The sequence below is a fragment of the Uloborus diversus genome, chromosome 1 (genome assembly GCF_026930045.1).
Source record: "Uloborus diversus isolate 005 chromosome 1, Udiv.v.3.1, whole genome shotgun sequence".
NCBI lineage: Eukaryota > Metazoa > Arthropoda > Arachnida > Araneae > Uloboridae > Uloborus > Uloborus diversus.
Window position 1 is genome coordinate 56260186 of NC_072731.1, and position 12736 is coordinate 56272921.

The 12736-nt window shown below is 29.5% G+C and overlaps 1 protein-coding gene across 1 annotated transcript in view; it reads right to left on the bottom strand.

Moving 5' to 3' along the window:
* The window catches only part of LOC129229798 (uncharacterized), a 124386-nt gene that overhangs the window by 54953 nt on the left and 56697 nt on the right, over positions 1-12736 (bottom strand). Inside the window, exons 7-9 of the mRNA XM_054864178.1 lie at positions 9350-9429; positions 8287-8392; positions 2473-2757 (exon numbers count right to left, since the gene is read on the bottom strand). Of these exons, the coding sequence (XP_054720153.1) occupies positions 2473-2757; positions 8287-8392; positions 9350-9429 (471 nt within the window). The remainder of the gene's footprint in view (positions 1-2472; positions 2758-8286; positions 8393-9349; positions 9430-12736) is intronic.

The following is a 12736-nucleotide window of genomic DNA, read 5'->3' on the forward strand; positions in this document are numbered from 1 at the left end:
AAAAACTAAATAATAAGGAGTGAATTTGCTTAAAGTTTCGTACATTCTCCAGTCTCTACCAGAAAAGTAGCTACAAAAATATAATTACTAAAATCCGGAAAAAAAATGGAAATCAATATATAATGAAAATACAATATAAAATAAGTAGGTATAGGGTAGCGCACACACACATGTTGAAATAACTTCAAACATTAAAATAATTTCAAGATGCAAAAGGATTGAAATCTGCTGCAATTTTCGGCAAAGCACGTGCTTCGTTGAACATGCAATGCGAAAAGCTTCTAAAAAAAATTAATTTTTACTAAATGAGTTATTAATTGGAAAATTTCTCATTCCCTGACATTGGTAGACTAGAAAAGGGCGCTATCTATTGAGAAGAAAGTGAAACTTTCTGATGATTGATTGAAAAAACTGCAAAAACGGGAGAAAATCATAAAAAACGGGAAATTGGGAGATGGAAGCAAAAAACGGGAGTCTCCCGTTAAAAACAGTAGAGTTGGCAAGTATGACGTATTGGGAAAACTAGAAAATAGGATGTCCCATAATTATTATAGACACTTTTTAATTTATAAATTATATTTAAGGTTAAGAAACACAGTAACAAATCTTAATATTAAATGGTGTTTCCATTACCTCCAGTTACTTCAAACATGTGATATTCCATCGTAAGTATCAAGTTTTGCATTACCTATGGGGAGAGTTTACAACAGTTCATACCATACTTGCTCTATCGCTTATTCAAGGTCCTGTTTCGAAAAATATTTGATTCCAGTTTTATATAATTTGGCGTTGGCTTCATGTTAAATTACATATTTGTTCAGTTAGATACATGAGTAGGCACTTTATCTTGTTGAAATACAGTTTGGTCCTTTCAACGAATCCTGTACTAGGATAAAGTATTTGTCAAGAAAGCTCTTTTTTTTTGCTACAAATAACCAAAAATGTTTGTAGATTACATCTAAAACCACCACAAAACTCTAAATTTAAATTGGGTTTAAAAAAATGATGTCTTATGGTAACAAATGGCTCTCAACAATATTTAGCACGAAAAAAAAAGGGGAACTTAGATGGAAGCAATAAGTATAAATTTTACTACGAAGCAAAGAAAGTTTTTCTAGTGGACAGCAAGGGATGGAGGATCAGTAATATCTTTGGACGCTTTTAGATTCAACGGACAAGCATCTTTGACAATTTCTAGAAGAAAAAAAATAAATAAAATAACTCTCACGACTACCAGTAAATATTAGAGGGCCATTTATTCTAATGCAGGATTTGCTGGGAGGACCACTCATTGTATTTGAGCAAGACAAAGTGCATATTCTTGTTCATAATGCAACAAATATCCAATTCAACATGAAAAATATCTACGTCATGAACTGGCTATCGCTTAGTCCATACTTAAATCTAATGGAAACATCTAGCAAAAAATTATATAACAATGGGAGCCAAAATTTTTTGATCAAGGATCTAAAATGAGCGATAGAAGCAAGCATGGTAAAAACCATTATGAGTTAACGCCATAGATAATGCTAAACTTGATTCTTCAATGTAAAACTACATATTTGATCTAATTAGGGGTAAGATAATCACTATTTTATATAAAGATTGGTAACTGTGTTTCTTAACCTTAAATGTAAATTATAAATTAAAAAGTGCCAATAATTTACGGGACACTCTATTTTCTGTTTTTCCAAACCAATTCAACACATGATGCTTTTTCTAATAAATTAACACTAACTTGTGCTTCATGTACTGTTTATTATTATACCCTTACAAAATAAAAATACGTCCATTCATATTTTTACTGTGAATTGTATTTTAGGCTTTTATCTATCTTTTTGGAACATGGTGTTAAGTTCAATTATACTGATAGAATTTATGATGTTAAAGGCAAGTAACAAAGATGACAATTTAAACATAACAAATTTTTACCAATCTCGAAATTGTATACAAATGTAGCTGTCATATATACTTTATTGCTCTTATATTATCTTCGTCTTACCTAATATACTTTGGACAAAAAAAGAAAAATGTCTCAAAGAATATAACCTCAAACTTTCAAAGAGCTATGTTTGCCAAAAAACTAGATCTCCCCAAAGAATAAAAAAAGAATTTTTATCAAGTAAAGTAGACTATCAGGTTGGCAAAATTTGGTTGCTTATTGGCAATTTATAGCTTTTCTTTGGCATTTTTAAAAATTTAAAAGAATTTTTTAAAACAAATTACAGTGAATTTTCTTCTTAAAATTAATTATTTGGTAAATTTGAGGTGAAAAACTAACTTTACTGACTAAATTCTGTAAATACTGACCAATTTTCAAAATACTGGATTTTACTGACCCGTTTTATGCCCTGCTATCTTTGCAATACAATTGATAGAAATTTAAAAATAAATAAATACTAGTTTGAAATTATATAAACAGTTTTAATTATTTTGACTATTTGTTTAAAAGATTCAAAAAGTGGAACTTACCACACGAATATCTAAAAGTGTGCCTTTTATAACAGACACAATATTTCCTTCAACAATTGAGGGTGATATTTTCAAAAGATGTTGAAAGCACTTAAACCACTCTGATTGACACCGAGAACTATTAGTATCTAATAGAGCAGCTTCAACGCCTTTCAACCAATCCAAAGGCTTGATATAATCATCCATGCAAGTAAATGTTGAACTGAAATATTGAGGAAAAGAGGCACAAGCTTCAAGAAGTTTGCTTAGAGCAAGAATGTTTACTGTTGCTTCAGCAGTTTCGTTCTATAACAAAACACAATAAATCATGAAAATTATTTCCTTTTTCCTTTTGGTACACACATATTCACAATGTTGTGATAGATTTCACAGTAATCAATTTTTCATCTTTGTGAAAAATTGATGAACTTGACTTAATGATTCTCTGAAGCAGGGGTCTCCAACCTTTTTCACTCGCGGTCCACATTGTAAATTTTTTGAGACAATGCGGGCTGGTCCAACAATATTTTAGCCCAAATAGTACATTTAGGGCTTTGGTCCCCTCCTCCGCTCATACATTGCGCGAATATATATATATATATATATATATATATATATATATATATATATATATATATATTAATTTGACATTTTTGTCAAAAAATCAAATTTTGAAAAAAATCACAAGATCTAACTTGGATGGAAACAGTTTCCCAGTCCTAGCAATTATGTTTAGTAATATATTCTTGACACAGAAACACATTAAAAACAATCACTCCTCTACGACCAAAACTGACTGAGTTATTAAGTTTTAAAATATCACGGTTTTTGAAGATTTTATGACGTCAGCGAGAGTTCTTTAGGGGATGTATGCAGATTGACAAAGTGTGTTAATAGGTTAAAATTTATTTTGGGTTCCTTTCATCAGGAGGACAGGAGGCAATATTAATGGTTGAAAAGACTGCAAGTACTATTAAAAAGCTCAAAGGTCTATTTATAATTCAAACCATTCCATAAGTGAATTCGATTGGAAAACATATTTTATATCTCAATTTATGTAAAAGGTTATCACTGTATTTAAATTTACAGAGTACTGAAAAAGGAAAAAAAAAGTACATTTAAAACAAAAGGAAAACCGTAAAAGTTTGAATTATGTTACTTCTGTAATGGTATTTTATGGGGCAGACTAAGTTTTGTAATGCTAAAAAAAGTTTTTTTCTTTTTACGCATTTCATTTAATGGTTGTAACAAAAGTTTACGGCCAAGAAAGAAAAAAAACATTGCGCAGACGATTTAAGCAGTGGTTTGAATGTTTCGTTACAACTTAAACTGTTTTTCTGAAACAATGCTAGACTTAGGTGCTCTTAAACCTAAATATTCTCGTTAGTCCTTTTTTCATTGTTCTTTTAGAAAAACTGATTTGGTTGCTTGCCGTGGTTCATAAATTAATTGACAGGTGCAAATTTTTTTCTCATTTACATTCCATTCATAGAAACAAGAAAGTCAACGAGTAGGGTCCTATCACAATTCGTGGTTGCGAGGAAGATAATTTGAATTGAAGATGTTAAAAAAATAGAATTTAAATTATCTTGAATTTAAATTATGTTTTTCACAATCACGAAAGCCTATTCGTTTTTCAACAAATGGAATGGAATAGAAATAACTAAGAAATTTGCACTTGTCATAATATTATGACTCAATTTTCTAGAATAGGTAATACGATGTACATCCGTAAACAAGAAGTGGTGATTAGGATGCAGTAATAAAGATCTTATGGCTGATATCCACCAGTATACACTTATCATAAAGATTATTTACAGTGTATACTGTCATGTATTTATGTTTCTGATCAATTTTATATGTTTATATTTTATTTTATATGAGGAGAAGTAATCTCAATATTTTGCATGAAGATTGCTGTTTAAGTTCATCTATATGGGTGTTTTTTTTCTGAAAAAAAGGAATTTTCACAAAGAAACCCTTTTTTTAATGTAAAATCTGCTTGAGTTAAGTCCTGAAAAAAATATGAATAAAATCAAACCGCAGATGATTTGTAATTATGACAACAAAAATTTTACTAACTAAATAAATAATAAAAACAACATTCATCATGGCAATCTGAAAAATCAGAGAAACATCAACTTTGATCAAATAAGGACAATAAGCAACTCGTGATTGCTCAAAAAATTCCTTGACATTAAACAAAAAATTTTTTTGAAACAAAAAAGAGAATATAACTGTTTAAAAAATAATATTTGATTTGAATTAAAAAAAAAAAGAGTCCCTTTATTTAATGATATTTGAGGGATAGAAATTAGATGTTCTTAAAACAAAGCAACAAACCACTTCAATACACCCCCCCCCCCCCCCCCACCTTTTAAGCATAAATAGACTTTGAGCTTATAAATAGCCCTTGCTAAGTCTTTTAAACCATTAACATTGCCCCCTGATAACAAGAATCAAAATAAATTTAAACCTATTAACACACTTTTTCAATTCGATTACATCCTTCTATAAGCTATCTTGCTGACATCTTGAAATCTCCGCTGACGTCTTGAAATCTCTGAAAATCAAAAATCATGATTTTTCAAAACTTCATAACTCTGTCAAGTCAATTTTGATTGTAAAAGAGTAATTTTTTTTGTTTCAAATTGCTAAGACTGGGGGACTGTACAAAAAGTTAGATTTTGTAATTTTTTCAAAATTTGATTTTTTGACAAAAATTTCATAAATTTAAATTTTTTACAGAATTTAAAGAATTTTTTAATTGGAATTTTACGCTTATCTCTAACAGTTTAGAAATTAGCTATCGGTCCACCAATAGGGTGGACACCTTGTATATTATGTTTATATAAATGCAGAGTAATCAATTTTTGAATATTAAAAAATAAATTAATAAAAAAACCAACTTAAATTAAAAAAACTTTTTTGACTTAAAAAAAAAAATCACGAACCTTTTGTCAATGTACCACTCTCAACTATATTAGTACCAGAATATGAAACATTTATCAAGACTACATCAGATTTATATATTCTTCAACAGAGACTTAAATTAATGTGTCACCTGGTGCAATTTAAAAGATATTTTCAATTGCTATGAAAGGTGTTGTTGGCACTTTTACTGTTTGAAACAACAAACATGTAGAGGAAACCTGGCTAAAGTGGATACCCCGGGCAAAGCGAATTTTGCCTATAACTCCCAAATAATTAGTTGACCGGCAGCCGCGTTGTCATAGCAACAGTCGCCTGTTGCCGCTCCGTGTGCGGCAAACACGTCGGGACGAGTTCACCTCATGCGACGCTAGTGAGCGAACAAAGTATGTTTTGGAAAAAACAATATTAGTTTACAGAGGTTAGTGTTTCATTTATAACTTTAATACGATTTGTGACATGTTTTTTGTTATGAGTAGGATTTGATGTACGATTACGTAGCTTTCAACTATCCGTAGACGACGAGTTTAGATGCTCTGGTTTTTTAGTAATTTTTAGTAACCTCAAAAATGTACTTGAAGGGCAAAGCAGATTGGGCAAAGTGAATACCATATTCACTTTGCCCGGTCATGACAAGTCACTTCATCCGAGCCTGGAAGTCCTTCAATATTAAGATCTCAAGACAATATTACCATAGAAGAAAGTCTTTATACGCCAATGGGATCTGAAACAACAGAATAAGTCCAAGGCAATGATGGTCTTGCCGCTTCATCCAAACCTGGATGTTCTGAGAACTACTACAGTTCTTCAGTTTTACTATTTATTCCTCAGCCGGTTAAATCAATAACAACACGTAAACAAAAACTACAGAGATCTACACTCCAGACAAGTACTCCAGTAAAGAACAATCAGAGACAAAAATTTGAAAAATTGAAAAAAACTGTCATGAAGTCACTAGATGATGTTTCGACTAAAGCTTCTCAGAAGACTATTAAAAAGATCAAGTACCAAAAAGACTAATCAAAAATCCCCGCTACAAAACATAGGACTGCATAAAAGAATTATAAGAAGAAGGAAGTAAAGAAATTTGATGATGTAAGGTGCATTTTCAGTGATGAAATGTTCATTGAAGAAAATGATCAGCCAATGGAAAACAGGATACTATGTCGTATTTGTACTCAGTGGTGTCGTCGAGTGTCAGCATTTGAAAATGGTAATGATTTTGTTTGTGATAACTGAAATGATTAGTATTGTAGCAGAAAAATGTCTTTTTTTGAATATGCTCCTAAATTTTGGATAATGATTTTTTTTTTTTTGAATTTCTTTGCTTATTACAATAATTACTACAATAATTAGTATTGTCGAAAAATGCTTCTTAATATGAGCTTTTAATTTTCAATGCTTTTTTTATTCTTAAATTCAGTTTCTTTGTAATAACAACAATAATTAGCACTGCAGCAAAAAAATGTCTTTAAATATGTTCCTTTTATTTTCAATGTTTATTTTATTTAAAGTTTAATTTCTTTGTTTGCAATAACTACAATAATTAGCATTATGGCAAAAAAAATGTTTTTTTGGATATGTTCCTTTAACTTTCGATTTTTATTTTATTTTTAATGTTTAGTTTCATGAAAAAATAATGTTGCTGTTTGCTTTGCCCTAATAACGAATCCACTTTACCCGGTGTGTTGGGCAAAGTGGATATTTTTGCCATTGTTGAAAACTGGCCTTATATCTAATAGTGTAATTAATATTAAGGACAACTGTGATTGCATTACACAAATTCATTAAATGAAGAATGATTATAAACATTTGTTGCAATTTCTAAAGTTATAACTAAACGACAATAATCAAGAAAAGCTTAAGGTGTTCACGTTGCCCGGGTTTCCCCTATGAGTAAAACGAAGTTCTTGATTTATGTGTCAACAAATAAAATATAAGGCAACGGAATTGGTGCTAACGTGACATGAGAATTCAATTATCATTTATTCCATAAAGCTGAGTATTAAGTATATCTGTGATAATAAAAAGTTCCACCCGAATTGATATTTGGAACAAACCAGTTGTTTTAAATGTTTTTCAAAATTTTATGCTAACTCTTGAAGTTGCATTTATCCAACCATAAACATAATAAGAAATTATCTTTTATTTTATAGCCAGCAAAGCATTTTAGAATGTTGCATTTAAACTACTATTGACAAAAAACTTGAGATGATGGTTCTGGAAAACATTCATAGAAACAGAAGTGATCTGAGAGTTAAATTCTATAAATTAGCAGAACTCACCTTGTGGCAGTTTTTAGCAGATTCAGATATTTTGCGTTGAGTTGGTCTGGCTCTAGCCATTAAACATTGTTCATTGTGTATTTGCATTTTAACTAATTTATTTTTTTTATCTAACATGTGTAGTTACAGTTTCTAGTCGAAAATTTGGATAATACATATGGGTGATAAGCACAGCAAATCTTTAAATAAACAGACTTACCATTTATTACGATAAAAAAAAACATGTTTTGTAACAACATTAAATATAATTATTTATAAGACATTAAAAATATGAAAACAATTTTTCATATAATTTTGTAACCAATTATATGAAAAAGATTAGAATTAGACCAATTTCTTCTGTTTCAAATCCGTGTGATGTTTGAATGAAGAAAGGCTGCACAAATGCTTTATTACAAATTGATCAAGAGAAAAGTGAATGTTTAGTGTACTTATAGTTAAGTTTTTGCTACAACAATTTGAAATTATCAAATGAACATGAACTTTTCAAAAAAGGTAAAAACTTGATGCTGTTAACCTGGAGATCTAAATAAATAATGACTGGATAAGCAAGGTTTTACGGCAAAAAATCATCAAGTAAGATTTTAAATGTAATGTATATGATAAAGAAAAATCTTACTTTGAATAAAAAGCAGCAGCATGAATTTGCAGTAATTTGAAGAGGAATATCTAGACCTGATACAGCACACATCACAGATAAAAACTTGAAAGGATAAAAACCAGATCTGAAATGAAAAGAAAAAAAATCAATCTTACATCAGAGAGAGAGAGAGAAATATTTGTGAAGATTAAGATGTTAACAACAATCCCACTCAATTTGCAATGAAGTTGAAGGACCAAAAAAAAATTTTTTTCCTTACAGCATTTCTTTCATAGCAAAAGTTAAAAAACTTACAGAAAACGTTAAAGGGTCTTATCTTAGTTGTATGCTTGATGAGTATTCTTCAATATATTTGGAAAAAAAAAAAAACAGCAAACAATCTCATTCAAAATCTTAGCGTTGCTAAAGAGAAAACCATTTTAGCACTGAAGAAGCTCCCACTGCAGCCTTGAAATAACTTCTTGTTGTAGCTTTTAGATGTTTTGTACTTTATTAAAGCTGAGTATTTATATTTTAGAAAACAATTTTTTAAAATTTGATATGTGTGGCATTTATTTGCTACCTCAAACATAGTAGCAAACTGCTGATCTTTAGTCATCCATTAAAAAGTCTTCCTTTTTCTCAAAACAAATGTATCCTTCAAACAATTTCATTTAGTTTTCAATCAAAAGTCTTTGTAATTAAAGCACATAATGGTTGAAAAAATCTTAATGAATATAACACAATCACAGCAAATGAAACAACAATTTAAAAATAAATTCAAAAAAAAAAAAAACTTTCAAATTCTTGAAGTGTGGGAATATTTTGCCAGTAGATACTGGAATTCTAAAAGAAAATTGTATAAAATCAAATTCTGCTTGATTTAGAAGTCAGTAGTTAAAAGATGTACAAAAAACTTTAAAAATAAGAGATTAATATATATATAAAGCTTTTAATCAATACAATATATATTACATATACATTTTCCGATTTTGAAATTCTCTGTAAAACTTATAACTACTTTGTAAACTAAAAACTAAATATTTTGTGTTCCTATAAAAAGTATATTTAAGAAAGATAACTGTTGGTAAATATTTCATACTTGCATTCAGAAAGGCATGTCATCATCAAATTTTTCATTAAAGTAGCACCAACAACTTCTGGAGCAAAATTTGTATTTGCCTGAAATTTTGAAACAAGGATTGCATAAGTGAAACACTGAAGGCTGTAAATACAATAAATTTTTGATATAATAAATAATTGAAAGGGTAAAATATTGATAAAGGACATGTAACTAGACAACTATCTCAAAAAAAAAAAAAAAAAAAAAACTAATTGAAAATAAGTTGTATATTTTTCAAATTTTATCAATAATTTAAAAATGCCAGCATACATTTTGATAAGTTCTGTCTTCAGTGTTTTATATAAAGACTATCCAAACCAAATTCAAAAATAGATAACTAAATAAATATTTTAAGTAGCTGAAAATGTCATTTTTTACTGCATTTCAGCAGTTTCACTGATGTAACACTCTACAAACAATGTCAGAAGTTTGTTATACAGACGAACCTCATTAACATAAAATTCACGAAAATACAAATATTCTTCTGTGTTAACCCGATTTCACGTTATTCGATAAATTATAAAGCAATCATGAACTCATAGGACCAAACAAGTATTTCATGTAAAGCAATCTTTTCCATAAAGAGATTTAATTTTGCGCTAACGAGGTTTGACTGTAACAAATAGCTGAACCAAACATCATGAACTACATTACTATTGTTGCTAAAATTCATAATGGGGAAGTGACAACAATTTTAGTTTAATATTACATGTATGACTTAAAAGTGGTAAATTATAGATTTTTAAGTTAAAAAAGCTTGAGCTCGAAGATCAAAGTCCCGAAACAATATGTTTAGGATCGAACTCTGAAGTCCTTAAGCAATATGCAATGCGGATTATTTAGGAGTGAAAATTACTGAAAGGATTTGAAATTATTAGCAGTTAAAATAGTTCAAAAAACTTTTCGAGAAGTAAAAAGTCAAGTATCAATCATACATTATCAATTTCGGTCAGTTAACATGTTAATTAATTGACATGAAAGAACTACTAAAGCTCATATTTATAACAATGCACTAAATGACACTGCATTAAACAATGTCATCAAAACATTTTTTCCCCTTTTCTTCTTATTATTTTTCACTCCGTTCCAACCAGAGGGAAATTTCAAAAGTTCACATTCTCACTATTTATACCCTAAATATATAGGTGTAAAAAAATAAAATCATATTCATAGAAACTGAAACACTAACTACACAAAGCTCTGAACACCAAAAACGAAACAAAAGGGATTTCCCATTACAATGAAATAATATAATTCACACCAGAAATGTATTCAAATTCACTTAAAGAGACTCTTACGTGAATAAGTCCTTCCAAGAACCAAAAAATCTGAATTTTCTCTGAATCACTATCACCCGACCTTTTTTCCTCACATAAGAAGACATTCTTACAAATTTTGAAAACATTTGTTTATAACTCCCACATTTCAAAACTTATGCAGTGCAATGTAGAATTTACGCTATCGGTTTCATAAGTACACACACACTTACAATGTCATTTTTGGCTGGTTCTTGAGAACTGCTACACTGATAATACTAAAATATATCGGATTTTATGTTACGCTTTTTAAAAAATTGAACAACTTAGAATTTTTCAAAAAAATTCCAATTAATATTTTTTTTCTACAAACAGATCAAAATCATTTTTCATCCAAAAGACTTGCAAACTCTTTTTCAAAATATTTTTTTTTTTTTTTACAGCAACTTCAAGTTGTTGTGGCCTTTTCTTTCTCCTTGGTATCTCTTGAACAATCAGAGCAAACTCCTCTCACAACCAATCTTCCTTCACGAAAATCGTTCAAGAACGTTCTTCTTGAAAATCTTCCAGAAGTTGATAACAAATGTATCGTTTCATCACATCAGGAATAATTTCAATATAGGATTTAATAGCCACAGCTGATGATAGTGATGAAGCTGATAAAAATGAAGAAGAAATAATGGAGGATGTTCCCACAGCTGATCAAACCATTTCAAAGCATAAAAACTAAAACTTGGTTGCAAATGGCAACCAAGAAACCAATTTACAACTAAACCAAGAATCAAATTTATAAAACATTGTTAGCATAGAACGTGCTATAAATGAAATTAATGCTAAAAACAAAAAACATTATTACAAAAGGAAAAACATTTTTTTCACTAGTTCATTGAGTAACTGTATATTTTTTTAAAATATGCTTTTAACCTTGCTCCCCAATTTACGTTTTCCCACTTGGCACTTGGTGATCTATTTGAAGCTTTGCGCTACCCTTCATCCGTTCGGATTTAGCAATGCGGACGAAACCCCTGCTTAGTTTTTTTATTTTTTGTCTTTTGTATTGAATATTGTACTTACTAAAAAATTTTTTTGCACTTTTCTTTTGCTTTGCAATGCAGTAATTTTCTTTTACAACAGACATTGGATGGATTTTATACTTTCTTTTCTTTTTTCTTTAAAATTTTGACTGCCGCTTCAAAGTTTACATTCTTTGGATTTTGCAGTGGAAAGGAATCTATTTAGTGTTATTTTGTAGATCTGGTACTTGTAACTTTGAGATTTCCAACTCTGCAAAAATCAATCTGAAAGCAGCCTCTTCTTTTTATTTGGCATTTATTTAATTTCCCTTGTTTTCAACTTTTTTTCTTTTCTTTGTGCTGATTCGCATAGAGGTTGGCCCATTTTGGCAGGTATTGCATTTTGTTCCGGAAAAAAAGTGCAAAACGAAGCACTCTAGAGGAGACCCATGAATTATCACAATAAAGTATGATAAAAAGGATAAAATAATTACCACATAATTTTTTTTTTTAAATCAATAGATTCTGTTTCTGTGGGCACATTGAAAAATGTATTCCAGTGCAAGCCTATTTCTTATGCTATCTCAGGGGGATATAATTTAGTTTTCCAAACTGACTTCAATAAAAATATAGCAACCAGTATTTATAAATTAATTGTATGGCAGTATTTAGGATAGTCAGGTCAGTAGACTTTTTCAAAATTTTAGGTGAATTTTAGGAATTCTTCGGCAAAATTTTATTAAAATTTTAGGGGTTATTAAAAATTTTGTTTGATTACAAACAAGTAGCCTGATCATAGTTAATTACATAACAACTGAGAACTGACTAATCATACCGAAAATACATTTTATCCCTTATAGTACTTTCACAAAAAAAGAGTCAAAACAAAAGAGTAATAATAATTTTTTAAACTAATGTATATTAAACAGCCAGAAAGCACTTGAATTTGTAGTTATCTTTTCAAAATTTGCTCTTTTCACTTTTAAAGATGTGCAATTCCAAGTTTTTGCAATTGACCAGCTCCTACAGAGGTTACATTCTGTTCAAAAGTCATTTCCATATCGACTTGCGCACAGCGTTTTTCTAGTTTTTTCGTA